The sequence below is a fragment of the Neopelma chrysocephalum genome, unplaced genomic scaffold, assembly GCF_003984885.1.
Source record: "Neopelma chrysocephalum unplaced genomic scaffold, ASM398488v2 Primary Assembly neopelma1_26, whole genome shotgun sequence".
In the NCBI taxonomy this organism is placed as follows: domain Eukaryota; kingdom Metazoa; phylum Chordata; class Aves; order Passeriformes; family Pipridae; genus Neopelma; species Neopelma chrysocephalum.
This window is the reverse complement of record NW_020897695.1, coordinates 15340617-15368237: the sequence shown is the minus strand read 5'-3', so window position 1 is coordinate 15368237 and position 27621 is coordinate 15340617. Positions and strand designations below refer to the sequence as shown.

The 27621-nt window shown below is 43.3% G+C and overlaps 1 protein-coding gene across 1 annotated transcript in view; it reads left to right on the top strand.

The window, feature by feature from the left end:
- AOAH (acyloxyacyl hydrolase) overlaps nucleotides 1-27621 on the top strand; it is an 83031-nt gene that overhangs the window by 49326 nt on the left and 6084 nt on the right. The window contains 8 exon segments of the mRNA XM_027675680.1: nucleotides 1657-1739; nucleotides 8573-8609; nucleotides 9715-9789; nucleotides 15986-16158; nucleotides 18839-18897; nucleotides 18978-19037; nucleotides 20593-20689; nucleotides 24449-24525. Of these exon segments, the coding sequence (XP_027531481.1) occupies nucleotides 1657-1739; nucleotides 8573-8609; nucleotides 9715-9789; nucleotides 15986-16158; nucleotides 18839-18897; nucleotides 18978-19037; nucleotides 20593-20689; nucleotides 24449-24525 (661 nt within the window).

The following is a 27621-nucleotide window of genomic DNA, read 5'->3' as shown; positions in this document are numbered from 1 at the left end:
CATAATTTTATTAATCATCTGTCTGGCCAGCATTAAGAGGCCTTTTAATCCTGCCAGAACTGTGCGGTACAATCACCAACAGTACCTGGCTGGACCTGAATTTCAGACAATTTTTATTTTATTTGTGTAAGATAGGTCAGGAATAGAGTTGAATGCCAAACCAAGCATGAGTCAAGCCTAAAGAGGCTCTCTACCAACAGAATTAAAAGGTTGGCAGAATTATATTCTTTTCCAGGAAAAATATCTGTTGCACCATACACTTTTTGCTTCCTTTTTTCTCCCAGTAAAAAATCCAGGTTCCCTGCCTCAGCTACATTCACACAGTGTCTGCTTTAAGACGGTTTACTACTTGACAAGCCAACGGGAAACATCTATGCAGCCTCCTCTATTGGAGCCATAGCAAAACTGACCTTTAAAAATCTGTTACAATGTCTAGCCACTCAATACACAGCATTTGTCTGGGCTCCAAAGAATCTGAAGTTCACAAATGATCAGAGATTAGAACTGACCCCGAAGTTGTCAGTGACAAGCCTTGGTGCAGAGTTCAGTTTTTAATCTCTTTCACTTCTGGAAGAAATAAAAATCAAACAACTGTCTGGGACTTCAAGGTATCTTTAAGAGAAGTAGCTCAAAATCCCACACCACAATAAGTGTGGTGGAGACTGGCTGGCACTGTGCAGTGGGAGGATACCTGTTACTTCAAGACTGCCCAAGCAGAGATACAAACTGGTGTGGTCTGTGTCCATCTTTCCCACCCCCTGATAAGCGAACAGGGATACCACTTTTTAACTAATATCCTCTGAAAGAGAAGGTGTGTTTGCTCCTCTTCCTCTGCCTGCCCACTGTGTTGAAAACCAAAGAGGTTGAGCATTTCTTGTGTGGCCCATTGCATGGTGACTGGCTGAGGTTTTTCTACGCAGGTAGTTACTTCTTGTTGCTGGTTTAAAACTTATTATTGCCTTCTGTATCTTAGTCTTCATCCAAGTTTGTTGTTGTTAAGCCGTGATATTTATCTGATTCCTTTGGTTTCTCAGTTCAGACACAAAATCAGCAGCCCAGATAGAGATGACCAGGTACTTGTGACTGGGAGCTTGGTCTTCTTATCAACCTTCGGGCTGTTATTCTTTTCACTCGCTTTTTGATTTTTCTCAACAGTGCAAAATAAAGAAGAGAACTAATCACAATCAAGCATAACCTGCTTTCAGATTAATCTGTCCAAGATTTATATTGTTGGGAAATGATTTCCCTGCCAATATTTCTTCTCTTTTATTTACTGTTCCATAACAACCAATTGAAAAGTCAATTTGTGAACAATCAACAGGATTGTTTTGATAAATGATGTATAACAAAAAGGTTTTTAAATACATTATCTGAAAGACCAGGATAAAAGCATTGTTCCTGGAGGGAACAATGTCAAAGAAACTTTTCATCAATTTATAGTTTCTGAGAAGATATCTTGGCTTTGTTTTAGGCAACCCTGTTCAAGATGAAAAAGATTTATGCCCACAAAAATAGAGAAATGATGAAATAGAAGTATATACATAACTGGGGTACTGAGTTGTTCAGAGACAAGAACATATTTCTTTTTTAATATCAGCTTTATTTTCGTCAGTATCATATGAGTTTAGCAGTTTGCATTTTCTCAATTTATTTCAGAGGCTGGACAGACTCTCTGTATCTACGTTTACGCAAGAGAAATCGCTGTAATCACAGAGACTTACAAAACATTTCCCAAAATGGTATGTTAACTTTTTTCACTTTTTGTTGGGTTTTTTTTTTAACATTGCTTGTGCTGATACTTGATGCTGCATTAATGACCATCTTTCAGAAACAAAGAGAAACCCCTTCCTAATTGCATGCATTTCTTATGGAAAAAATAGAGAACAGAATTTATTTAACCCAGCACCTTTTCTTCCGGCTCTGAGAAGGGAGGGGTATGGCTTGATCCTTTTTATCAACAGGCTAAGAATTTCCACTGGATTAAAACCACTGTACCCCACTGTAACTCTATGGACCTTTTTTTGACCATGGCCAAAATGAGGGATTTAGAGAGATGTCACTAGTAGTGACAGAAATAAAAGGGCTGTTCTCCGTCTACTCCAGAGGCTGTGGCATGGTCCCCGCTTGCCTGCACTCCTCTGCTCTATACTCCTGCAGGGAATGCTGAGAGAGCCCTATACTGCACCCCACAGTAGCACAGGGGACTCCTAGGGCTGCCACACCAGCAGGCAGACTGGGCATAAAACAGTCATCAGTCTCATAGCAAGGGTGTCCATGACATCCTAAAACATCCCTTGGGGGCCAGCAAGCAGAAATCCTCCTGCAAAACTGGGAAGGTCAATGGTGCTCATCTCAGTGTGCTCTTAAAACAGATTTTAAATAAGTAATCAAAGATACAAATAAAGCACTGGTGGGACAAAGACAAGAAATAACTCTATTATGCTTTAATTAATTATTTTTGTGAGGCTGGCATAACATCTTTCTATGACAAAACTTTCATATATATATATATGCATATAAATATGCAGAAGACCTGACCTACCTAGAACTGAGGAAAGTGTTTTGCATGGTACCTCAGTGTGCAGCAAAGAAGAGAAAGATTATTACAAGAAATAAGAGGTGAGTAGAGAAACACCTCAGCAGGGAAGAGCAGTGGGTTTGAGAGAGAATCTACGTCCCCTGTGCATCTCTCCTGAGGCTAACGCAGCTTAACATTTGGAGTGGTGACCTTAGAGCAAAGACCAGGGTACATGTTTGATGGCTTCTGTAAACGATGCAAAACTGCAAAGTATTAACCATCCTAGAGCAGGATACATCCTTACACAGGAATAATTTAGATGAACTTGGGAACAGCAGTGACAGGAATTGCAGCAAATGCAATTGTACAAAATATCTATGACAGAACTAGTGATGAGATTTGTCTGTAAACTAGTGGCTCATCAGCCAGAGGTGGTGGAGGAACAGAGGCACTGGGGTCCAAAGGGAAATTCCAAGAAACCATCAGGAGTACAGGATCAACTGGAAAGAGACTAAGGAGGTTGCAAGATGCATCATGCACGGCATTTTCTCTATAGAGACAGAGAGACAGTCCTTCCTCATTATAAGTCCACTGATAAGAACTCAGAATTTGAGCCTCTTTTGTCTAGGGAGGACTGACTTGGGTGGGTATAGATACAGAAAAGGGCTTTAGAGAGAATTAGGGCAATGGAGACTTCTGAAGACACACTGGCATTTCAGCAAAGCAAAAATTGAATGGTGTTATGGTTTTGAATCCCGTTGAGGTATAAACACCACAGAGTGGGAAGAATGGTTTAAACTGAAGGATAGTTCTGGTACAAGAACATGGCTTTTCATTAATCCTACCTCTGTTTGGAGAGGAAATTTTTTTAAAAAAAGGTTACTAACAAGGAGCAAAAACCTAGAATAACCCTCCAAACAGAGGAATAAGGGCAAACAAGAAACCCTGAGTTGTTTCAAGACAGAGTTGAATTAAATTTGTCAAAGAGGTTGTGTGAAGACGTGACGGTAATCCTCCTTAGAAACTGAGGTTTATGATGTTAGCTTTTGTGTCTTGGATTAGATGATGTTCCCAACAGCAGGTTTAAAAGACACTTGATTATGCTGTGATTATCCCTTAGTGTTTCCATCGTATTTAATTAATTTTCATGCTTCAGAAAACTGGCTGCAGAAGCTTGGGAAAATTTATTCTCCTCAGGTAGATAATTTGGCTTTATGGGATGCTCTTCCTCTCCAACAGATGATTCATGTTGGCTGCAAGTGAGGAGCACTGCTGCCCCTAGGGCTACTTAGAAACTTGTTAAATGTTTGGAATTTTTCTGCAAGATTTAGGATCAGAAAGGGTCTGCCTCAGCCCCTACCTTCGACAAACAGACACAAATAAATATCTCAAAGGCAAGTGTGAAGAGGATGGTGCCGGACTCTTTTCGGTGGTGCCCAGTGACAGGACAAGGAGTAATAGCCATAAACTAAAACACATGAAGTCCCACCTCAACATGAGGAAGAATTTCTTTGCATTGAAGGTGGCAGAGCGCTGCAAAAGGTTGCCCAGGGAGGTCATGGAGTCTCCCTTTCTGGAGACATTCAAAACCGACCTGGACAAGTTCCTGTGTAACCTGCTTTAGGTGACCCTGCCTTGGCAGGAGGCTTGAACTGGATGATCTCCAGAGGTTGCTTCCAGCTCTGATGATTCCCTGATCTTACCAGACAGAAGAGGTTGCACAGACAGGTAGCATGATGCAAGAATCACTTCCAGGCTCAGGTGGGCACTTTCACCTTAAAAATTGCCTTCTGGTGCCAGCACCAATGGCACTGGCAATGCCTCTCATATGCCTTCCTACTTCCTGTGGCACACTTGGTGCTCCTGAAGATTTGAGTCTTCTGTGAAAGCATTTTACAATGTGTTCGGTGTCATCAATCAGGTGTTTCTGACTGTAAGAGGAAGGGCACTAAAGTTGATGGCTCTTGCAGTCCCCCAGGTGTGCTTTCTGAGAGAATTAAAAAAAAGGGCCAAACTAGATGGTCATGGATGACTAGGTGTGAGTGGTTCTTCTCATTTCTATCCAGTTCATCTGAGTACATGATAGCCTAATTACCTTGTTCTGTTCTCTTTACATTAATGGGGGTGGTAGTTCCTGCACCTCCTTTTCCCAATTCCCTTGTAGATTTTTTTTTTAAATAATCTCTCTCTCACTGTGTGCATCGTTCATTTTTTTCTCCACATATCTCCTTTCCACTTACACTACAGACACCTGCAGGATATAAAAAGAGGTGAACCTGTGACAGGGCAAAAGACTCTGAAGAAAATTGAGAAGGGAATTTAAAGAAGGGAAAAAAAATTACAAGTGAGAGAAAAATCTCAGGATGTCTCCCCTCGGTGTCTTCTCTAAATCATCACACTGACACTACACTGTAAAGGTTCACTTTTATTGCCTCATTTGGCTTAATAGTTTCCTTGAATGGGAGGATTTAAATAGCCACTCTCAGTGACAATAAAGCAAAAAGTTGGCCACTAGCCTGACCTAACCTCACCTGGGACAACTAAACCTTCCTCTGAAAATGATGCTTCACAGCCCCACATGTATGCAATGGGAGGATGAGTCACTAGAGAGGATGATCTGGTGGGGAAGATGTGCAGCCAAGAGCTAGAGTCCAGGGATGGCACTGTGTCAGACCTCAGCATGGAGGGACTTTCCCCACTGACCTTCTCAGGACATGCATCTTCACTCTGGAGAAATGCTTCCCCAGCCTCTGTGATAGCGGGAGTTCTGCCTTCCCTTTCTTAAGAAATCCCATTATCCTCTAGAGATGGTGGACCCTTCCCTCCTCTGCATCTGGCTGAGGTACAGGACCAGGGAGGGTGCCCCTCAGCTCAGTATGTTACCCATGGCCTGTGAATATACTCATATCAGAATTGCTGACATTCATTTTGGGTGACCAGTTTTGCTCACCAGGCATCCCACAAAATGCGTGGGATATGAAATGTAAGTTACTAATTCGTAACAAATCTGTTCTATTCTGCTGCTACTGTGGAAGTACAGCTTGTGGTTGCACAACCAGCACCTTAGTGTCCTAATCAATGTTTTCTGTCAGAGTGACTTGCTGAACAGTGTTCTGCAGATAAATTTATTGGTTCACTATTTTCGATACAGTTTTGTTGTGTTTCCTTCCAGCAGCTTCACACAGGTTGATAAGCCATGTGCCATTTCTGGTTTTTGACTGGGTGAGTGGGATCTCCAGATGTGAGGGCTTGGCATGAATGCTCAGGTGTGGAGTCAGAAAATTCTTCTAAATGTTCTCCAGCACTTGTTGAAGATCCCTTGTTTTGGTAGAAACATCCTGACAGTGAAATTGGTCAGATAAACACAGGAAAAGGGAGTACCCTCAGATTTTCTAAATAATTACAGCACAATCTTGCAATTGTCATCCATGTTTTGCATGAGATACTTGGATAATGTAGGCTATTTCAAAGTATGGGTATTTTATGTTCCTTTGCCATTTTTAGTTTCATCTGTCTCTTTGGGATTCTTGCCTTTGGCCAGAAAAGTTAGTCCTTTTTAACATGTGCTATGGGTCACTGAGCCATCAACCACCAGTTGTCTCACATTGGCTTCAAAACCAGCTAAGGAATAATAACTCTTTTTTTTTTTTCTTCATCTGTCCTGGAAATTCTAGTCCACCTGAAGTTCATTTGGGGAAAACCAGATACTTTTTTCTTTGCACCATTTTATTTTCCATTGCTTTTACAACATAAGGGAGCAAAAGATTAGAAGTCAATAAGCCTTTTTGTCCACACAGCACTTTTGGTTAAATTCAGACCCAGGCTCTTTTAGTGCACTTTAGTGCTGCTCCTTGTCAGCCATGCAAGGTTTAAGTGCAAGAAAATATAGAAGTGCAGCTCAAGTATTCCAAGGTTTATGAAATTCAGAGTTGCTCGCAAGCAGAAGGCAACCCAACCTTGATTCCTCAACCAAAACTAAAAAATCCCACTGGTGTGAAAATATTTGGAAAGAAACAAAAACGAAGGCAGGAGAGATACAGGGAGAGCTTCCAGGACATTCAAAAGCGCAAGAGTAACTGTTCTGCCTCATCTCTTTTTGTATCTTGAATGTTTTTGTCACAGATTGCATCCTATATCACAAAAGCTTCCTTGAAGACCCAATTTACCCATGAAAACTGTTTTCTAAAAACCCTTTCATTTTCTTGATGTTTTGATTTGTAACTGCGTTAGTGCTTTCCACAGAGCTGCTTATAACTACCTATGCTTGTGGAGTTAATATATATCCAAAACCAGCTTATTGGGGTTTTTTTGTAAATACACTTTTAATTTCTAGAGGTCCCACTAGTTTATTTGTGCTAGAACTGCAGCCTCAGTCCAGGGAGCCATGTGACAGAATGGCTTTAAGAGGGGGTATTCAACTCTAGCTGAAAGAAGGGCTATTAAACAGAAAAAAATAAACTGCTGGTAGTTATGTTCTGAGCCATATTTTCTAAGGATTTTGTGGGGCTCTTATCCTGCTGAAAAGAACTTCTCAACAGACGGGCTGGATTTTTGAATCAGCAACCCTCAGGGAAGAAGCAGCAGACAGATATATTAATTTTTAGCTTGGAAGAACTGGATTATTTAAAACATAAAGGATTCCTTGATATATATGGTTGGCATCACTGTGAGTGATAATAACAAAGGCACCACTATTAAAATGCAAAGTGTATTATTGCTACCTTAGGGGTTTATCTCTTAGATCTTTCCCCCATACCAATCCAGCAGGGATTTAATGATGTTCTGTCCACAAGCTTCCTCCCAAGAGCTGCGGGGAGGACAGGATTTGCTGCTCAAAGCAAGCTTCAGAAGCACAATGCAGAAAAAAGAAAAGACCAGGGAAGAGCTGAGCTGAGAATAGAGGGAGTGTAATACCAGAGGAGAACGAGTGAGAAAAGAGGAGAGAGTGATAATACTACAAAATAAAAGCAAGTACTACCTGTAGGGCCCGCTTCTCTGAAGTGTATGTTTCTCTGCACTGCTGTGCAGTGAGCTTCTTGCAATCACAGCCTTAGTCTCATCTTGAACAAAGCCTAGTCTTTTTTGGCTCCTTGTTTGCTAACACTCTTATACTGCACGTGATGGAGTTTGATTTGTGTGCTGGGGGTGTATATGCACAGCCTTTAAAGACCTGATAGTAAGTTTAATGCATAAAAACTTTACTAAATGGGAATGCCTTTCTCGTTCAAAATATAAATGAAAGATTACAGATGCTCACAGATGCTTAGTGTAGCCAGCTCTTTTCCTCAAGTAGGAGAGATTTGCATCCAATCCATTGAAATGCACGGCTTCTTGGGAGGAGTGCAGCTGGTCTAATACTACTTTTTGTAAGTCTGACACTTGTGGAGAGAGCAATGCAGAAACCCAAATGTTGGTGTCTACAGCTATTTAAGGTGCTTTACGGTATCTTTCCCATCTTCAGCTGCCTTTCCAGAAGTGCACAACCTCTCATGCATCCTGTGATGTATCTCCAGCCCTGCTGCAGGTGTCTTGGATAGTCTGGGATGTCAAAAATGGCATTTGGTGTCTATGTTTAGGACCTGAATCAGTCCCAATGTGGTATAGCTGTGAGACGCATACTCTCAGAAGAGTGAGAACAGTTCCCTTTGCAATTTATAGGGAAAGTTAAAAGTAGAACAACTGTTGACAAGTCAGGTTGGCTGGTTTACAAGAGACTACTATGTTCAACAGATGGGAAGAAGCTGCCAGATCTGGATTAAAAGCCAGATCAAAACAACCCTGCACTTAAAAGTATTTGATTTAATGCAGCCAGAAGTGTGGGACTCAGGTAAGAGGCAGCAAGTCCCTGGATTTAGCTTTACTTCTTAATGCCAGCACCTAGAAGTATTACAGAGATGATTTCTTGTTCCATTTTTATTTTTAGTGCTTCTACATTCTTGGAAATATGCAATTAACCTGGGTTTTGCATTTTGGGTTTTGGTTGGTTTTTTTGGTTTTTTTTTGTCCCTATAACAATGTTGTACTAATTCTCTTATTCCCACTGTGTGTGATCAGGTGGTTCTTCTGGAAACCTCCTCTATTTAATAAAAAGGTGAGTGTTTAATGGGATTCAAGTGCTAACTCAGGGTACAGAAGCATTGATAGAGTTCTGCTTCTCTGAAAGAAACAAGCAAAGCCCTGTAAGAAATATACTATCCACAAGTGCTCTAAAAAGCACAGGCACTGTAAGGAATATATTATCCACAATAATGTTCTAAGAAGCACAGCTTCCCTTGACCCCTGTGCTCTGAAGTGCTGGCTGTTTCTTCTCTGTTATAAACATTAATCAAAAGAAGAAAAACTGTTTTAAAGTGTGGATGTCACCATCTCCAGGGCCTTGAACTTGGCTCAGTAAAACCAGTGGGGCATTCCCAATGATCTTAGGGAAGAGACTAAACCTTTCCATACATCTATGCTTTGTGTCCCCTTAACTGTGTGTAGCAATGTAGACAGATATAGGTAGGTCCACTGTTCTCTCCATAAGGATATAACTGTGTATATACTGGATAGTGAGAGGCAGCAACTCTCTTTTTCAGATGAATTTAGGTGGGCTATGGGTCAGTCAGGTTTAGTTTACTTTAGTTCACATGCCAAGGGTTTTTTTGTTCTCTCCTCCGGAAAAAGAGTAGTCAAGAATCCTTGCCCTCTAGCACTGAGCTTCAAACCACGTCCTGATTTGATCTTGAGTTCAATTCTGCACATAGACTTAGTTGTCAGCCAAACATTGTCTTCCTCTCCCATCTCTAATTTAAAAAAAACCCATTTTGGTTCATGTCTTTGCCCCACAATGAAACTACTTGATTTGGCCTCTGATTAATACAAAGAAAATGGAAAGCCTGCAGGAAAAGCAGTGAAAAAGACAAGTCCACTAGGAGCAAAAGAGAGATGAAAAAAGATGTGTTTAAGACACTTTACTAAAATATAAAACTATTTTTTTTCATGGCTAGGCTTCACAAACAAAGATAAAACTATAGTGAAATGAAAAACCAACCACCCAAAAAAAGAAAACCCTCTCCCAAACATAGGAGCACAGTCATTTCAACACTGGCCGTATTCAACCAGGCTACTTCCAAATGTGATCTCACACAAGCACGGTGTGTGATTCAGACACTGAGAGTGTATTTCTACATTAATATAGATGCATATTTATCTTTTAGCTTGGCCAGAAACCAGCTGTTGGACAATCCAGCCATAGTTATCTATGCTACAATTGGGAATGATGTCTGCAATGGGTAAGGTGTAAACTAAATGAACTTTTATGGTAGCATAAATTTGACTTCTTTACAGTACTGCTAACTGCTTGGACATTTGTGTCTCATTGCTTTGTGCTTCTCCATGATGGCATTTTTCTTTGCTTTTGGTCTATTGTTTTTCTTAATTTTCTGCTGAAAATGCTGGTTGTTACCATACCTGTATTTGTCACAAGCACCTGCCAGTCCCCATTCGGACCTTGTCTTTCATTTCCTTCTTTTGTAGCCAGTCATAAAGTGACCCATGGCATGTCTGATGTAATCATTTATAACTTAGCAGAGGAAATTAATAATAACAACAGGAGAGGGGGGAGAAGAGTTTAAAAGCGTGTATATCTGTCTTATCCAGTGTGTCAACTCCTGTCAGGAGGGAGAGCGTGACTGATTTATCATTTCTGAAGAATCACAACATAGTCCCCTGTCTAGGTCCATTTTACCCTGCCTCTGCTGCACACTACCTGCAGTCTTTGCTGTGCTTTCCTGATGAGATGTTTTGTCTTTCTGGCTTTACTCATATCATAAGTTCTGCAGGAGAATGAACTGAAGCTTTCAAAACTAATAGTTCTGACATTACCCAGAATGGATAATGTCACGGGGACACCAAGAGGTCACTAGTTGGATGCTTCCCTTCCTCCAGGTATGGAAGGGCGGAAAACACCTTGCAACCAGGCAAATGCACAGGACATCCATACCGCAGTTTTGGTTTTGAAGAAGGTCTGAGTGCTGTTGCTAGTGCAACATTATTTTCACCGTGATCAATTTTCAACTTTTCTTGTATGTTGAAAAAATAAATCTGGTTTACATGGAGACTTTCAAAACACTCGTTTTAATAAATGCCACACACTGAACTGAGTTTCCTTCTAAAGCTATTGAAAACTCTCACCTGCACGTTGTATAATGAAGTTGGAGCTATTCAAACTTGGCCAGTAAAATGGCAAGGCTTGGTATCCTACAATTCCTCTTAACAGGCAGTTCATGGGTTGAAATTTCGCTTGTCAGGTGTTGTTCTTCAGATGAGGATGTCCAAAGGCCAGGCAGGACCTTCCCTGACACTGCAGCACCTGGATGCCCTCAGCCAGGGCAGAAGTGGTACCGCAGGGGCCACCTTTTAGGTCCTTTCCTGACATCACCATTGCCCTAGCCACATCCAGGCAGCACACGGAAATAACCTCCCATGAAATCTTTGCCGTCTGCTGCTCATGCTCTCTCTGCACCCTTGCCCAGAAATGCCAAATTTGTCCTCAGCACCACACTTCTGTCAGTGGAAGGACACACAAATCCTCAAAAGCAATGCCATCACTCCCTGACTTAGTGGGAAAACCAGTCGCAGGCCTCTTACTACTTTCTGACGAGACTGTTCTGGGGATCTGTTTACTGAGAAGCTTATGGAGGTATCATTATATCCACCACCAGGGTGATAAAGCCCCCTCTCCTCCCTGCCCCACCCCACCCATGTTTCAAAAAAAAAAAAAAGGCACCTTTGCTGAAGTCCATGGCTCCTGCCATGGATATTTTCAAGGTGTCTTCTCCCAGGTTTGGCCTAGGCTCTTTTGTGCACATATTTCAATTTTGCTGTGTCACTGCCTTTGCTAAAGCTCCTCTTTTTCCTTTGTTTTATTCTTCATTCTGCAGGTTGCCATGTCTTTCGCTTACCATGTCTCTAACACTGCTTTCTACTCTTGCCTGAAATAAAAAGAAATTTTCCAGAAGTTTAAACTGTTTTGACCTTGCCTCACCCATTTGGTATATTCCAAAACCTTCCAGAACAGTATTTATTACTTTCTTGAAATTCTGCTGTCTTTTTATTCCAGCATCCATTACCTGGCAGAGACACTTTTGTCTGCTCAAATTCTCTCTACTGTTTTTTGTCTGTTTACTTCCAAAACATTCACAACATCAAAAGAGGCTATCAGGCTTTAGTGACCCCTGTGGCTCCAGCAAGGAAAGATTCTACAGCTTCCCATTGGGATGTACAGTGGACAGAGATTTCAGTGTCCAGTCACTATGTGTAGCTGCCCTGGCCCTGATGTACCTACAGAGGTTACAGAGGGTGCAGAGCATCTGATGGGCTTGACTTCAAACCTAGAGCTTGACAAATAGAAATTTCCTCAAGGACAGCTTTAAACTGCAACAATGGAACCTTCTTGGCCTTATCCTGTGTCTTGCCTTCAGAAGAGAGCAGTGTGCTGAGCATACCAGAGACACAGCTCTTAGCCAAAGTGTTGTTAAAATGCGAGTATTTCACCTTGTGCAAAGAGTGGGGCAATGAATAATATGGATGTTTGTAGAGGGAAAAGCTAATGAAATTGGCAGCCTGTGTTACACATTCCCAGTAGTCTCCACACTGCGGTGTCCAAACAGGGGGGATAGAAAAATAAAGACAGATGGCAATGGTATCTCTCAGCCCACTGAGGTTTAAATGTGGGACACAGAGACCTTGGACAAAAAAAATCAGACAAGAAAATAATAACCACCAGAAGTCTCAAATGTTGTGCAGTTGATGCACATATTAGTTACATTTGGCGTGAGGCCCCATTTCTCCAACCTCTTTGTCACAGATCTACAGTTATTGCATCTGCAACAAACAGAAAGGTGACAGCAGCAAAGCAGGGTGAGCAGGGACCCACTGGGAAAGGAATTTGTATAAAGTGGCACAGGTGCCAGCAAGAGCATAATGCTCCCTTGTTGTAAGACTATCAGCACCAAAGAGCTGCTGCACCCCTCTGGCCCTAAAAGTAGTAAGTAAGCAGGCAACACCTCTAGCCCTCATGCTGTGGGCATCCCACCCCTCTGCAGCGAGCTGGAATTGAACCGCTGCGCTGTGGATCCAGCTCTGCACGTACGTGCATGTGCCATGTGTGAGAGTGTGTGTGTGGCATGTCACACCCCAGCTGGCCCTGTGTGCCCGTGGCCCAAACCCTGGGCCTGTAACAGCATGTGGCTGGAAAGCAGATGGATGGCTGGAACATTTGCTGGGGAAGTATTTATTTGGGTTGGGATTAGGGGGAGGGGGAGTTGCTGCCCTGTAGGATGTGGCAGGCCAGGCTCACAAACACTGCAGAAGGAGGGTGGAGAGCTGTGTGTGGACTATGCTAGACACTGTTATAAGGGACTGGAGAAGGTCCCTATGACAGAGGAGAGCTGGAAAAGCCTAGCACAGATTGCATGAGGCTGTCTGTTCTATACGTGTGCACAGCTAGAGTATCAACGATGTTAGGATATCCAGGAGCTCTGTGCACACCAACAATTTTACTGTGTACTTGTGTATTGTGGGGGTCCCAGATCCAATGCAGCAGGAATCCTAACATTAATGTCTGCTTCCTATGCTCTGACACAATGAACTGGGGGCAACATCAGCTTCCAAAGGTCCCGGGTGGGCAGAGGCTCTCATGAGCTGCTGACCTGCAGGAGAATGAGGTGATGGTACCACAACAGGCTCACCCAGGCACCTTGAAGTCCTTCTGGCAGAGCCCAAATCTAATATGCCTATAAAATGGCTTTCTTCATGTTCGGTTTTAATTTCATAACCTGGCATAGAAAGGAAATGTGAAGAAATGCACTGAAATATCCGCATGACTTCAACAGAGTATGACAAGGGAAAGCGGAATTATGAATGTCATATTAATTTTGGCTTACACTGACATGTTTACTTGCGGTAGAGGCCTTGCATCAGAGCAGTATTTTGAAATCAAGTGCTGCAACACCTGTAGGCGAAATGAAGTAATTTCAGGGCAAAACCAGAGTCTTATCTCAGAAGTAGCTTGCTTGGGTGGCTGTCACAAGGATAAACCTGAATCTTAATGTTCTCCCTAATCTCAGTTCTCCCTAATCAGAAAGTCTCAAATGCTTCAGCAGCACATGCTGCATTAAGATAAATTTCTGCATCCAGGAAACTCACCCAATTATTATTTTGTGTGCAAAATGCAGCTCACTGAAGAATCCCAAATCCTTGTTAGGGAACATGGTTGTGCCACATGGGACTCAGCACCCTTTCCCCCCATCTGAGCTCAAACATTTCTAATGCCTTGAGACAGAACAACAATGCTTTGGAAAGCTCCTACTTCTATGGTGTTCACTGACAAGGAATCTGACCCTATTCCTCAGCAGTTTGCCTGGCACTGCACGCACCAGGTTTGCCCTTCTCTTACCCGTGGGAAGCCATGTAAGAGATTTAAGGTCTTTCCCATGGAAAGGATCTGGATGGAGCCTCCTGGCTGCTAAGGTGATTGCTTCCCTTCTACTCTACAAGGAGAAAATGTGGGAACCACTAAAACAATGAAGGTGAACATTAGTGCAATCTCCCTGCTTGGAAGGACATCCCCTGTCTTTCTTCCTGAGCAACACAATCAGGTCCCCAGCAGGTGTCGAGGTTTTCTCCCTGAATGCCTTGGTCAGCTGAGCCACAGCACCGACATAGAATGCAAACTATCACGAGAGACTGCTTCCCAAGGTGCTTGGTCCACGCCATGCATGGTCACGGATGTTGATGTGCTCCAAATCCCAACTATGGTACCCTTGCTGCTATGTCTGGGGGCTCTTCTAAAAGCTTGTGTTGCAAACATGTCTTTATTGCCTTTTCCAATTCAAAAAAAAGCAACTTATGGATTTCCATGCTCTGCTTTGTGTGCCCCAAGGGAGCCGTGGCCAACCTGGACTTCCCGGGGTTTGTGGAAACAAACAATGGTGTCCTTATTTCCATCCCACTGACTCTTCACTCTGAGACAGGCCAATGGCACGTCTCCAGGCAAAGAGAGACCTTTACCCAGAGTGGGCCCTGCTCTGCCTCCCAGGTGTTGCCAGAATGAGATGTCACGGAGCTGGGGACCCTCCTCATACCAGAGACCCATGGATCCTCTCTTGCTGGGATGGGACAGCCTTCCTATGGCTGTGATCACCCCCTTGCTTTCAGCCCCTGTTACGGGCATGTGTGCCATGAGAATGTGGCAATAGCTCTCAGAGAGAAAATGGGTGAATGCTTTTTCTGTAATAAAGTGGGGGTTTTAATAACATAATTAGAGCAGTGTTCTCTAGGCAGCCTGGGGTGGTTTTGGTTGCTTGTTTTTCTTATATAAATTGAAACATATTTCAACTTCAGGATTTAATTTCCCCTGCACTTCTCCTGCAGCATTTACAGCTAAATGCAAGAGAGGAAGGATAAACCTGAGCCTGTGACTCTGGCTTGAAGAGGTTCATGCCTGACAGTGAGCCACAAAACATGTGGTCATAGTCGGCTTCATGGCTCTGATTCACCTCTCTGCATTGTAAATAAAGACTAACTCATTTCCAAACAATAATTCCAGTAGGTGATCTAAGCCTTTTTTCTTTATGAAAGTGTGCTGGGCCTGGCTATGATGGAGTTAATTTTCTTCATTGCAGCTCCTATGGTGCTGCGGTTTAGATTTTTTGACAAAATCAATGCTAATAACACAATACTGTTTTAGCTGTTGCTGCCTAGTGTTTGCACAGCATTGGGGCCCTCTCTGTTCCTCATTCTGCCCCCTGTGTGAATAGATTGGGGCTGCAAAAGAGGCTGGGAGGGGTCACAACTGGGATGATGACCCAAAATGACTGAAGGGATAGTCCATGCCATGTAACATCATGCTCAGCAATGAAGAGGGAGAAGAGGTTATTTTAGGGAGGTTAGCCATCTTTTGTTCAGCAACTGGCCAGGTGTTGGTCTACCCGGGAGGTGATGAGGGATTGTCTTTGCATTCCTTCTTTTGCTTGCTTCTTCTCTCCTTCTATTTTTCCTTCACTTTCTGAACAATAACTGGTTTGTTTTGGTTTTTTTATTTTGACCCCTAAGTTTTCTTAGTTTTACTCTGTCTTTCTCCTTCCCCTGTCTCACTGGGAGGAGTGGGGGTGAAGTGAGTGAGCAGCTTTGTGGTGCTTAGCTGCCCACTGGGGTTAACCCACAAAGGGAGTCCACTCTATAAAAAAGGAATGCATCTGTGTTTTTAGAGAGACAGGTTACACCAAGGGAGGGAGGTTTCTATATCACATCTGATTTTGGCAATAACAATGAGAAACCAGAACACATGGCATCATTTTTATAAGGTTTTATTTATCTGACTTAATGTGGAAGTGCAGCAAATAAAGGAAATGGCACTGTTTCAGGTGCCTTTTTGGGGCCACAGCATTGCCTGACACAATGTCCTATTGGCTTCTTCTTCTTTAGGAACCGTGACACACTAGCCCACATGACTACACCCAAAGAAATGCTCTCCAACGTGATGCAAGCTCTGCGATACCTGGACTCCCGTCTTCCAAATGGCAGCCATATGATTTTAACAGGCTTGGTAGATGGTCGCTTCCTCTGGGATAACCTGCATGACAGATACCATCCTCTAGGTAAATATGAGGTGTTGTGGGGTTCCTCCTGGTTATCTGTCTGCTCATGTTGCCTTTGCTCTCTAAATAATTTATGGATCTATTGAGAATTTCAAGCAAACCGGACAGAGTGGTGAAGATCTGAGAAATATGAGTCAGATATTGGCTGTGCAGCAGAAGTCGGAATGACAGTTCTTACCATCCCTACTGCACAACAGGACAGATCCCTATCCTGCCCTGTTCCCCCACCAGCAAGACCTACTCAGCTCCAAAACAGGCTCAACACATTCTGTAGATGTGGAAACAAGCTGTTCTGCCTCAGCCTTGGCCCAAAATCACGGACAGCCTGCCTGCACTTAATCCTGATTGTTATTACAGGTGGAGCTGGACATTTAATTAACACCTCCATTCACTGATTGGTGGATGTTACGGTAAAATTGGATGTGGACCAGGACAGAAGATTAAGTCAGGGGATTGCAAAAGACTGGTTATATATTAGAGAAATAAATTTTCCTCCTGGGTGCCTACCACCTCCTACACTACCTACAGGTGTAATGGCTGAAACCTCACACCATGTGCAGGCACGTTTTGGGCCGTTCCCTCAGAGTGTAGTTGCTGTAAAGAGCTTTGGGGCATTTTTTTCAGAGATTTGCAGGCTGCCTTTGGGAGCCTGTGATCTCAGGGTGTGAATGAAGCTGCACATCTGACCATTGGCAGACCACTTGCTCCTTGGCTTCATCCTGTGCCAAGCAGCAAGGACAAATGTCATCTCAGGGGGCTACATTCATTTGCACTGAAGTGTGACGTCCATCCTTGGTTAGTCTGATAGCTGTGCCTCTGAGGTCAGTGTGGAAACATTTCCCTGGGAATGTGGGATGTTGGGGGGTGGGGAAGCTTGGAAGCTGGTTGCAGAACGCCTTCTCTGCAAGTTCATAGCACCACGCAGTGCATAAAGAATGTGAAATACTTTATGCAGATAGCAAAGGAAGTTTTTATGCCAACAGAAGAAGCAAGTCCCCTGGTCTCCAGTCAAGAGTGTGTACAAGATGCCATTCCACTGCCAAATTTTAGACCAAAAACATGTACTTATTTGTATTTGCGTAAAGGAATCTCTTTTGCATCTAACAAGCAAGAAGTTGTTTTCTTCTTTGTTCTCATCAGCAAAGAAAGAGAGAAGCTAAATTACATCATTAAAATGGTAGATTACAAATGCAGATGATTTTGGCAACCACAGCTGTCAGCAGAATCCGTGCTGTGGTTTCCCCAAGATTCCCCAATCATTGCTGGTGGGTCCACATCTTTCCCATTTCTATTCATGATACCTTGTTATATTTTTCTCTAATAAGTACCATACTACTACCAATGGGAAAAAAAAAAAAAAAAAGAGAAACTCTTGCCCCTTTCAGGGCAAGGGAAATCTGTGATAATTATTTTTTAGTCACATAAACCCAGTTCTCTCCTTGAGCGCATGTTTATCACAGGGATGGTTCCTCTACTGGATATCTAATTATCAGAGACAACACATAGCATTTTTTGGCACCAGCCAAATCAGGAGTGATTAACTGCAGAACCAGTTGGAAATCTTTCAGAGGGCCTAATTTGCCTTAAAGGGACCCAATTAATCCTAAGCAACATGTTTTGCAGCAAAGGATCCCTTCTGGCAGATTCTCCGATGGACTGTGAGCAGGTTTCCCCATTTGGCTGCCAGTCAGTCAGGTGTGACCAGACACCGGTTGGGCTTTCAGCCAAATCCCTAGTCCCCCTGACAGCCCTTCCCAGGGCCTGGTGCTTCAGGCTATAGGGGTCTGGGACATTCCTAATATCCAGGAGTGACACTAGATCTTTGAACTTCTCCTCATTTGTTCCCTGGGCAGCTGTGTGATAGGCATGAATCACATCTGTATCAGGGAGCCACTGTAAAGCAACCTGAGTAGCCCAGTTCGCTTGGGAGAGATTATACTTTGATATTTATGCAGTACTGAAATATGAAATTTTTATTGTTGTTTTAGGAACTGTAAAGTCTGACATAATGATCAGTGTGCTACAAACTCAGACAACTGAGTGGCCATTTTATTCCCATCTTAGCTGTAGCTACCAAAGAAGCAAAAGGATTGAGGAAATGGAGAATTTTCTCAGCAAGCCAGGCTATTGCATAGCACAGTGAATTTTAGGGAATGTCAGCTGGGTGTTTGACTTGGTGCTTGAATTTGCTCACCCACACAAACATACCCAGTTCCCTCAATGACAGCAAAATTGTTTCTCCCTTTTAAAGCTAACCTCTGCAAGGTAAATGTGAATGTACACAGGCATCCTTCTACTTTGCAAACCCTGCATTTCTATGGCGGGTGAGAGACATGTTAATGGAAAAAATATCAGTCGTGCACTTCAGAAATTGGCATAGGCTGTGATGACTAACCCCACATGCGAGACAAATCATCTACGAAAGGCGGGAGAGGGATGCAGGAGAAGCAAAAGCAACTCTGTGGAGACATGGACACTTAGCAGGAGGAATGCATTGGTGCCACCTCTATTGTACCCCAGCTATGGTGGTGGGAGGGTAACCCGAGGGTGGGAGGTGGGGTGGTGCTCCTGGGGTGCCTCTCCCCACCCAGGCGTGTAATGCATGGGAATGCACAGACCTGAAAAATGAAGATACATTTGGCCATCAGGCACATGAACTTTCCCTCTCTGTGCTTTGCAGGGCAGCTGAACAGGGATGTCACATACAGTCAAATTTATTCTTTCCTTGACTGCCTCCAGGTAAGGTGTCTGGCTGTAGCTTACTAGTCCCCTTTTCCTCTTGGCCCACTACTAAAGCCCCTCTCCCTATGCCTGCCCAGGTGAGCCCCTGCAGCGGCTGGCTGACCCCCAATGAGACCCTCAGGAATTTGACCTCAGAGGTAAGTCTCAACAATGGGGGCCGCCCTCTTGCACATACACTGAGGATATAAGCCCAGTTACCTCAGCACACTTTTTTCTTCCAACGATGAGAAGAAAATGAGGAAATATCTTCACCCATCCTTTCAAATGCCTCTCAGGCTCTGGGAGGCAGCATGCTCAAGTGAAGGATTTGTAAAGATATTCCTGTTATAACCTTTCAGCTGTCCAAATTTATTCTCAAGGGATATGATCTCCCCGAGACAAAACTGTTCAGGTTCCTGTTCTTTAAGAAGAAAACATATCTGATAAGGAAGAAAAGGCTTGTGAATCAAGAAGCTGTTGGTATGACAAGCTGGCTGCATAGATTTTGCTGCCAATGGGACCGGGTCCTGAGAGCAAGAGTTTTACCCTTTTTTCATTTGGGATTTGTGCTAATCTTCCTCAGACACATTTCTGTGGGCTTAATCGTCAGATGGTGTGACCAGGGAGCATCCAGGCTCAGTGCAGGAATGGGAACAGACAGAACAGAGATGTCTTAAAACTCACCCTAAAAATCTGGCTGCAGAAGTGAATGACAATACCAGCCACTTATTCTGTTATGGTACAAACTGATTTTTAATTCCAGGAATCCCCTGAAGTCATGTAAAAGAGACAGTAACCAAATGTTATCAAAGGTATCATCTCTGTGTATAGTTGTATTAATATTTGCATTCACTAAACAACAAAATATTGCCTTCATGTAACCAAAGCTTACATATGTATTTCATTTTATGCTGTGTCCCTCTTGACTTCAGAGAAGGCAATTAAACACATTCCTAAATCTTTGCAGGCTTACAGTTTATATATTCATACCAACAATACAGAATATAGAGTACATTTAACTTCTGTCCATGAACAATGCAGATGCCTGCAGGGTATGAATTAATCTTTCTGAGCCCCTGTCTGAAACTAATTGTCTATGTTATTATCCAAACTGCACAATTTAAATATTTAGGAGATCCTGATCTCTGTTATGGCTGTAGAAATTACACTGGATGTATCAGTTAAGCAGACGCTCAATGAAGGTAATTTACTCTGCTGAAAGTATGGGTGGAATTTGGTCTGCATAGATAAGCATTAGCATCCACAACATAGTAGCAGGTAGGACAATATGAAAACAGACCGTTTCTGTTGCAGAAAAGTTTTGGGTTCCTTTAAAAGAAACGAAAATTACTGGGCTGCCTCATCAAGAGGCTCCAAAACTGAGAAGTTCAGAATATTTATATAAGCCTAGGGACACTACTAAAAGAGGTCTCCAGCAAAATAAGCATATGCTGTATTAAACTTACAAAATCAGCTGAGGCCTCAATGTAACCTGCAAGGATGTGTTGCACAATGAACTGGGTAGCTCAAAGGCTGGTGGTGTTCATGCAAGTTCATGTTATGACAAAGAGTCCCATTTCACCTCCTTTCCCCCAGCTGAAAGGGCAATATTAGCTATCAAATTCCTGGCTGCTCTTCAGTGATGAAAGCTGAATCCATGCAAAGCAGCAGGAATAGCAATGAATAGTCATTAAATCACTTGATTTTTTGCAGAGAGCGTTACAACTTTCCAACGTCCTGAAAGAAATAGCGAGATCTGAGAAATTTGCCAACTTCGATATTTTCTACATGGATTTCCCACTGAGACAAAGTAAGTTGCTTTTTTTCCTGTCTTTCTCACAAAACATTTAGTCAAGTGCTAGGCTGCTGATATGGTCCTCATATTTTAGCTCTGTACCAGGAAAAGGGCAGAATAGCCAGCCAGCCTAGGTGACCCTGGTGGCAGGGCTGTGGTCAAGGGGGGACATTTAATGCTATCTCCCATCTTCCCTGAATGGAGAGTAGCCATGGACCTTTGCTGAGACAAGTCCCCACCACCAGCCTGGGCACCACAACCTCCGTGCTGCTCCCAGCTGCCAGTACCCACAACCCCAGTGATGCACAGCACACAGGCCACTTTCTTTTGGGTGGCAAGGGGACAGGCAGAGCAGATATGCCTCTGCTAAAAATGCCTCCTGCTTGTCCACTGCAGTTTTTCAGGCTGGTGAAGGAAAAAAGAAATCTTGAACCTATATTAGTCCATAAGATTTGGTTATATTTTTGATCATGGCTTCTATAGTGGGTCATCTAGGCTGGAGATTCATACCCGCAATGGTGAAGGTGGTCTTCATGAGCTGTAGTTTACTATATCACTGACTAGGCTTCATATTGCTTCCTCTGGGATGACCAGTGCCTCAGGAAGGAGAACTTTTATCATCCGTTTTTCAGCCTGAGTAATACAACCACGCTCTCCTAACTCACTGTTCTCAAAAGTAGAAGCACCTCTCCCAGGAATAACTGGCTTCTTTCCTATATTTCTTTAAACGTCTACTTTGACTTGAAGAGCTTACAAAACTTGTCCTTCTGTGGTCTTTAGTGACATTAGGTAAGCATATTACCTAAATCATTCTTCTGCAACTGACATTTGAGTTAAAAAAACCAGGATATTTTTGTTGTTACCATGAGCATGAGCAGAGTATCCCTGTGGGACTGGGGCAGACATCTGTCCCTGGATCCCTCTGAGCTTGGCTTTCCTTGCAAAAAGCACAGGAGTCCAGCTTGAGGCATCACTCAGCATCAGCCCAGCTTCATCACAAGGAGAAACATACTCCTTCTTTTTAAATTTAAGAATCAGCATGGGGTGACAGATTGAGTTGGGCAACATATTCAAGTAGTTAGACAGTGATGGGAAAGTAGGGAAAAGGCTTCTTTTTTCAGCCTGAATCTCCCATGTTTCAACTTATGCCCATTGTCTCTCCCTCTCCTACTGTGCACTGCTGTGAAAAGACTAGCCTCGTCCTTACTGCCTCCTCACAGGCTCTTTCCCAGAAGGGATCGTCCCTGTCCCCTGTCCCTGAGCCTCTGTTCACAGGGCAGGAGCTCCAGCCCTGGCCACCTGGTGGCTCTCCCCAATAGCATGAATGTTTATGTTCCAAAAATAGTATACAATAATTGGAAAATAAACTTGATCTGCATTTCCCTCTTTTTATATTCACATAGAAAGTTCTGTGTTGGTCCTTATTGAAAAATTAAGTCTGGGTATTATATTTTAAATCCCAGCACACAGACAGCTAAATCTGGAGCCATGAAGGGACAGAAGCACCCTGTCAATACTTTAAAGTATACATCTCTAACACCTCTCCCCATCAGTGCCTGGCTGTCCTCGAAAGCATGAAGCTGCCAAGGCACCTAAGATTATTAAAAACTCATTTTGCAGCCAAATCCTATCAAAATTCAAAAACTTATTTTATCCTGCATGACCCACTTCAGGAAACTGGTTCTGGGTCTCATGAAGACCATATGGAGAAGGAGGAGGTAAAGAAGTGAGGATAGGAGAGGGAGTCTTTCTGTCCAAAAGTTCTTCTCAGAGAGGTGGGCTCCACTGCCAAGTTGATTATTGCAACACAGAGTTTCAGAGTGTCCAAGTCTCTTTGCAGCTTTTGCCTCAGCTACTTAATATTTAACAAGTCATTAGGATTTGAAATGAACTACCTGCTGGGTAGGCAAATTACTTTAATAACTTAAATTACTAACTTTAAGTAATTTATTTGCTTTCACAAAAAGAAACATCTTAATATAATTTGCTGATCTTGATTACATCGTGTTAAATAAATGAAGTAAACAAAATCACACATGCATACACAAACATCAGCTTTGAAAGATACTCTGCAAAGTTTCCTGCAGCCCTGGAGCCAACGATTCGAGATTGCCGTCAGGAAAGCTGTCAGATCATGAGTGTGCTCAAAAGCCAGCTAAGGCTGCTGACCTACTTTCTTGGTCTCTTTCTGAAGCAAGCACAAATCCTCCATGAAACTCTCCAGACATCAAATATTTAGCAGTGGTTGCACACACTGACGACTACATTGATTTCAGGCTGGCCTGGGCATATATATATACATAGCAGCTCCCAGCTTTGTCAAAGTAATATTTGAGTATACTAGCATTTATCTTAGATTTAGATGGACATTCAAGATCACATGTTGCCCTTGGAAATTAGTCATTCCTTTAAGAAGCAGTGTAATAAATGGCGGGATATATGTTGCTTTTTTGGACTTTTTCTTGATGCAGATGGGAGCAAACTCTAGTCTAGTCTAGCCAAGGCAATAGTCATTTTTAACACAAACTCTGGACATACTCGGTGGTTATTTGCTCAATTGCTCTAGGAGTTTTGGAGGTCAAGTATAATAGTCTGAATTGACCTATCTTGATAAAAACTTTACTTATCCCTTCGCTATTTCTGGCATTGGAGCTGTAGTCCCTCTACAAAGTAAAACACACTACACAAGCCTCTTACTCCACATAGAATATCGTATATATGAGGAGTTAGGCAAGTTCACTCTGTTCATCTATATGAGTGTTCTGTGGTGTAATCTAAGGTGAATATGCATTGTGCCCAACATAATGCAAGTTTGAAATAAAGCTCCAAACCCTGTGTCTTGAAGCAGGTTACTTTGGGAGCTGACTGAAGCATCTCAAGTGGGTTTCTATAGTCAAAGCAGGAATGTTGCCTTTTTGTGAATTCGAAGTTAGCGTGGGGACCCAGACACTGCTTTTTGACACAATAGCCAGGGTCCAAAATACAGTGGTTAATCTAGATCAAAACTGTGGTGCTTGAATGGAGAACATTTTCCTCCTGACAGGATGCTTGCATAATGCTATTAAGAATTCTTAATCTGTCATTATAAAAGGAATTATTGAATTTACAGTCTGTTAATGCCATATCCACTAGTCCCATGTTTGATCACTCCACAGCCCTTTTGAAGAGAGAAAGCTTTTTACTTCTCTAATGGCTCCGGGGCTTATAGCACAGCATCATTTGCATTGAATGTCACGCTTATGTAATTCAAAAGGTTATTTTGTTGGAGTTGAGAAAAAGACTGCTCAGAAGAGAAGTAACAAAAAATGACAGTCATTTCTGCAGACTTCAGCCCATGTGAATATTGTTGCCATCTTTTTCTCTAAAACCACTGTTTTCTTTATCCTTTTTTTTTTGCACTATTGAGGATGCAACTAACATGGGAAATGCAAAAGTATTAAATCAGTATTAAATAATTTACAGCTTTACTTGGTGCAGCATCCCTCTTAGTTGAGAGGGAAAGTGAATTGTTTTATGATCATTTATGTTCAAAGTGCTTTCTTGCATAAAGATCGCAGAGAAAAAAATTAACAATAAAGTCTTAAATACCGCCCCAAGGAGAGGGGATTGCACACACTATTGGCTCTGACAACTTCATGTGAATTATCATAATTTTCATGCAGAGCTGTCATGTGCTTGAAAATAGCAGTGGTGCTTTGCAGAAGAGGGGGGTACACCTCCAGACGGGCGTCTACGTGCTTACTGTGATAACCCCTCTGCTCACATTGTTTGCAGCGGCTGAGGAGTGGCGCAAGATGGGAGGTGAGCCCTGGCAGCTGATTGAACCAGTCGATGGCTTCCACCCCAGCCAGGTAAAAACCCAGCCCCAAGAGATGGGTGGGAGCAGGCAGGATGAGGGAGCATGCGAGATGCTAGTGCCCATTGCTGCCCCAGGCACTCAGCTGGCATGCCACAGGGATGTAGGTTTGGGGTATTTCTCTTTTAAAGGAGAGTCATAGGATCATTTGGGTTGGAAAGGCCTCTAAGATCATAGAGGCCAACTATTAACCTAACACTGCAAAGTCCATCACTAAACCCTATCCCTAAGCATCACACCTATGGGTTTTTCAAATACCTCCAGGGATGGTGACTCAACCACTTCCCTGGGCAGCCCATTCCAATGCTTGGCAAACCCTTCCCTGAAAAATTTTTTCTAATATCCAATCTAACCCCATCCTAGTGCAGCTTGAGACCATTCCCTCTTGTCCTATTGATTGTCCATTGGGAGAAGAGGCCAACCCCTACCTCATCAGGACCTCGACCTCCTTTCAGGTAGTTATAGAGAGTGATAAGGTCTCCACTCAGCCTCCTTTCTTCCAGGCTAGAAGACCTCAGTTCCCTAATCCACTCCTTATAAAACTTGTGCTCCAGACCCTTCCCCAGCTCCATTGACCTTCTCTGGAGTAGCTCCAGCACCTCAATGTCTTTTTTGTAGGGATGGGCCCAAAACTGAACACAGGATTTGAGGTGTGGCCTCACCAGAGCTGAGTACAGGGGGACAATCGCTGCCCTGGTCCTGCTGGCCACACTAATGCTGATACAAGTCAGGGTGCCATTGGCCTTCTTTAGCCAACCTAAATGATGGCTCTAGCCCTAGAGCCAACATCTCTGTTTCAGGTAGCTGCACTCTGCTCTGGCTCCTGCAAAGTCTTCTGCCTCTTTCCCTCATTGACCAGTACTATGGCCAAAAAGGTCTTAATGCACAAAAACTGATCCTTGCCACTTAGCCTAGCCACCTGTCTGCCCAAACACCCACAGGAATTTTGCAGGATCAGGACAGAAATGCAGCACTGCAGGAACCAGACAGGTCCCCTCCAACCCTGTCCCTGCTCTGCAGCCTCTGAGGCTGTGGGTTTCCCTGTTGCAACCTGAAACAAAGCTTTCTTTTTGAAGCTATACATTTAAATTGCTTATGCTCAGCAGCTACATATTAGGAAGTTTTCTCCTGCTTTCTTGGCCTCCTAGGACATGTGACAGGAGAAGGTTTACAGTCAGAAGTAAATAAAAGGGAGGGAGAAGCAGCTGCTCTGCTTTAAGTCCTTGCTTGGATTTGATAACTTAGTGTGAGGTAGCCTGGTTCCCACCATACTCACTTCAAAATAGTTTTTTTCCTACCCTGTAAAACGCGTGGAGAGAGCATGTTCTGCAATCAGCTGCAAACAAAGCCAATTGGTTTTCTATTTGCTAGCTGCAGATTTCAAACACGTGTGCAAATCAAAGCAGCAGCCAATCTCCTCTGTAGAGTCCTGGGAAAAACTGTGTGTGAGCTGAAAACCCACATGCAGCCTTTAACAGTGAGGTCTCCCACCAGTGGGCATAGCCTGACAGGGTTCTCTGGACATTCCTCAGTGATGTTTTTGTGGTGCATGGTGCCAGCTCTGTGCCATGGTGAGAGCAGTTTGGAGAAAGTTGTTGTCTAGAACATCACTGCCTTGCCCCACACTTCCAACTGCACACTCCCCTCCACCTCGGAATGATCAAGCCATGCAAGCAAACCCCACCATACTGCCCAGCCACTGGCAGTGCCCCCTGTTCAAAAGTATGGCAGGATTTTATGGACCAGTTTTGTGTTGTGAGCTAACACTCTGCATGTGTTGACTCCCACACCTGATCCTCACACAACCCAATGTAATGACATTTTCCACGCTGGGAAAGAGCAGTTGAGGGAGAAGCACTTCAACATGCATTGGAAGCATTGACGGATTCCAACATTTCGGCAGCTTCTCCGTTGAATGTGCTGTCAGTTCAGCTGGAGGAGAGCTGCAGGGGGAAGTCCAAAGGCAAAATAGATGCTTTAGTTGCCTTGTTTCACACCACGAGAAACTCCAAACCAGTCAGTTGGAGCAATACGGTGCCTTGCTTAGCCTTGCCAAGTTAAAAGAGACTCCTGTTCAAAGAGGGACTCCTTCATAGCAGTAATTCCTGCCTGTCTACCATGTGGTACCAGAAGATAGCTGCATAAAAGTATGAACTCACAGCCTGGGGATGCAGAGAAAGCATGCCTGGATTTTTTGCTGCAGGTCTTTTGCAAGGACGCAATTAGAGAAAACTTGGCAAATGAAATGAGAGTGAAAATCATGATGAAACAAACCCCATTCTCAACCCTGCCATCTGGGGAAACTGTGCCATACAAAGACCATGGAGCGAAGCAGAAAAGGTCTTTGCATCATTTTTCTGTCTTACCCCGAGGCCAGCCTGAGGTTTCTTATAACCCCAAGCACCAGGCTACCATGGGAGCCAAGCCTGCCATATCACAACTTTTCATCCAGGCTCTTGCCCACATCCTGCAGCTGTGAGGTAGCATAGAGTTGAAGGCAGGAAAAATATATCTTAACTGGATCCTTCCTAAGCAAAAAGGAAGTTATAAAAGGACATTGAAGGGCAGCTGCAAACCTACATGCAGCCCTGTCATGGTTTGAAAAAGCCCAAAATCCAATTCTGATTCCTAGCCCCCCTCCCACATCTCAACCTCATGTGAGATGGGTTTTCCAGACAAAAACACGAGACTCAATATGGGGGAAGGAATATATTACAAAGACTATACACATAAATAAATACTATAATACACTGTATACAATCTTAACTTTATATCTATCTCTACCATGACAATAATATTTACAATGGGCCCAATCTCTTCTCTCTCCAAATAAAAGTCCAGGAGAGAAGAAGAAGAAAAGACCCCTTCCAGTCTGTCAGCAGCAGGTCTCTCTCTCTCTCTAGGCAGTAGGCTTTCTGTGTCTTCTCTTCTAGGCAGCAGTAGTAGTTGCTGGCTCTCTGCCAGCACACACGAGGGAGGTCTTCCAAGCCTCTCTCGGCCCCCGTCTTCAAACAGGGGGTCTTTCCATGGGCTGCGTAACCCCAGACACGGCCGCTACACCATGGTCATATCACGAAGCACCGGGGTCTTC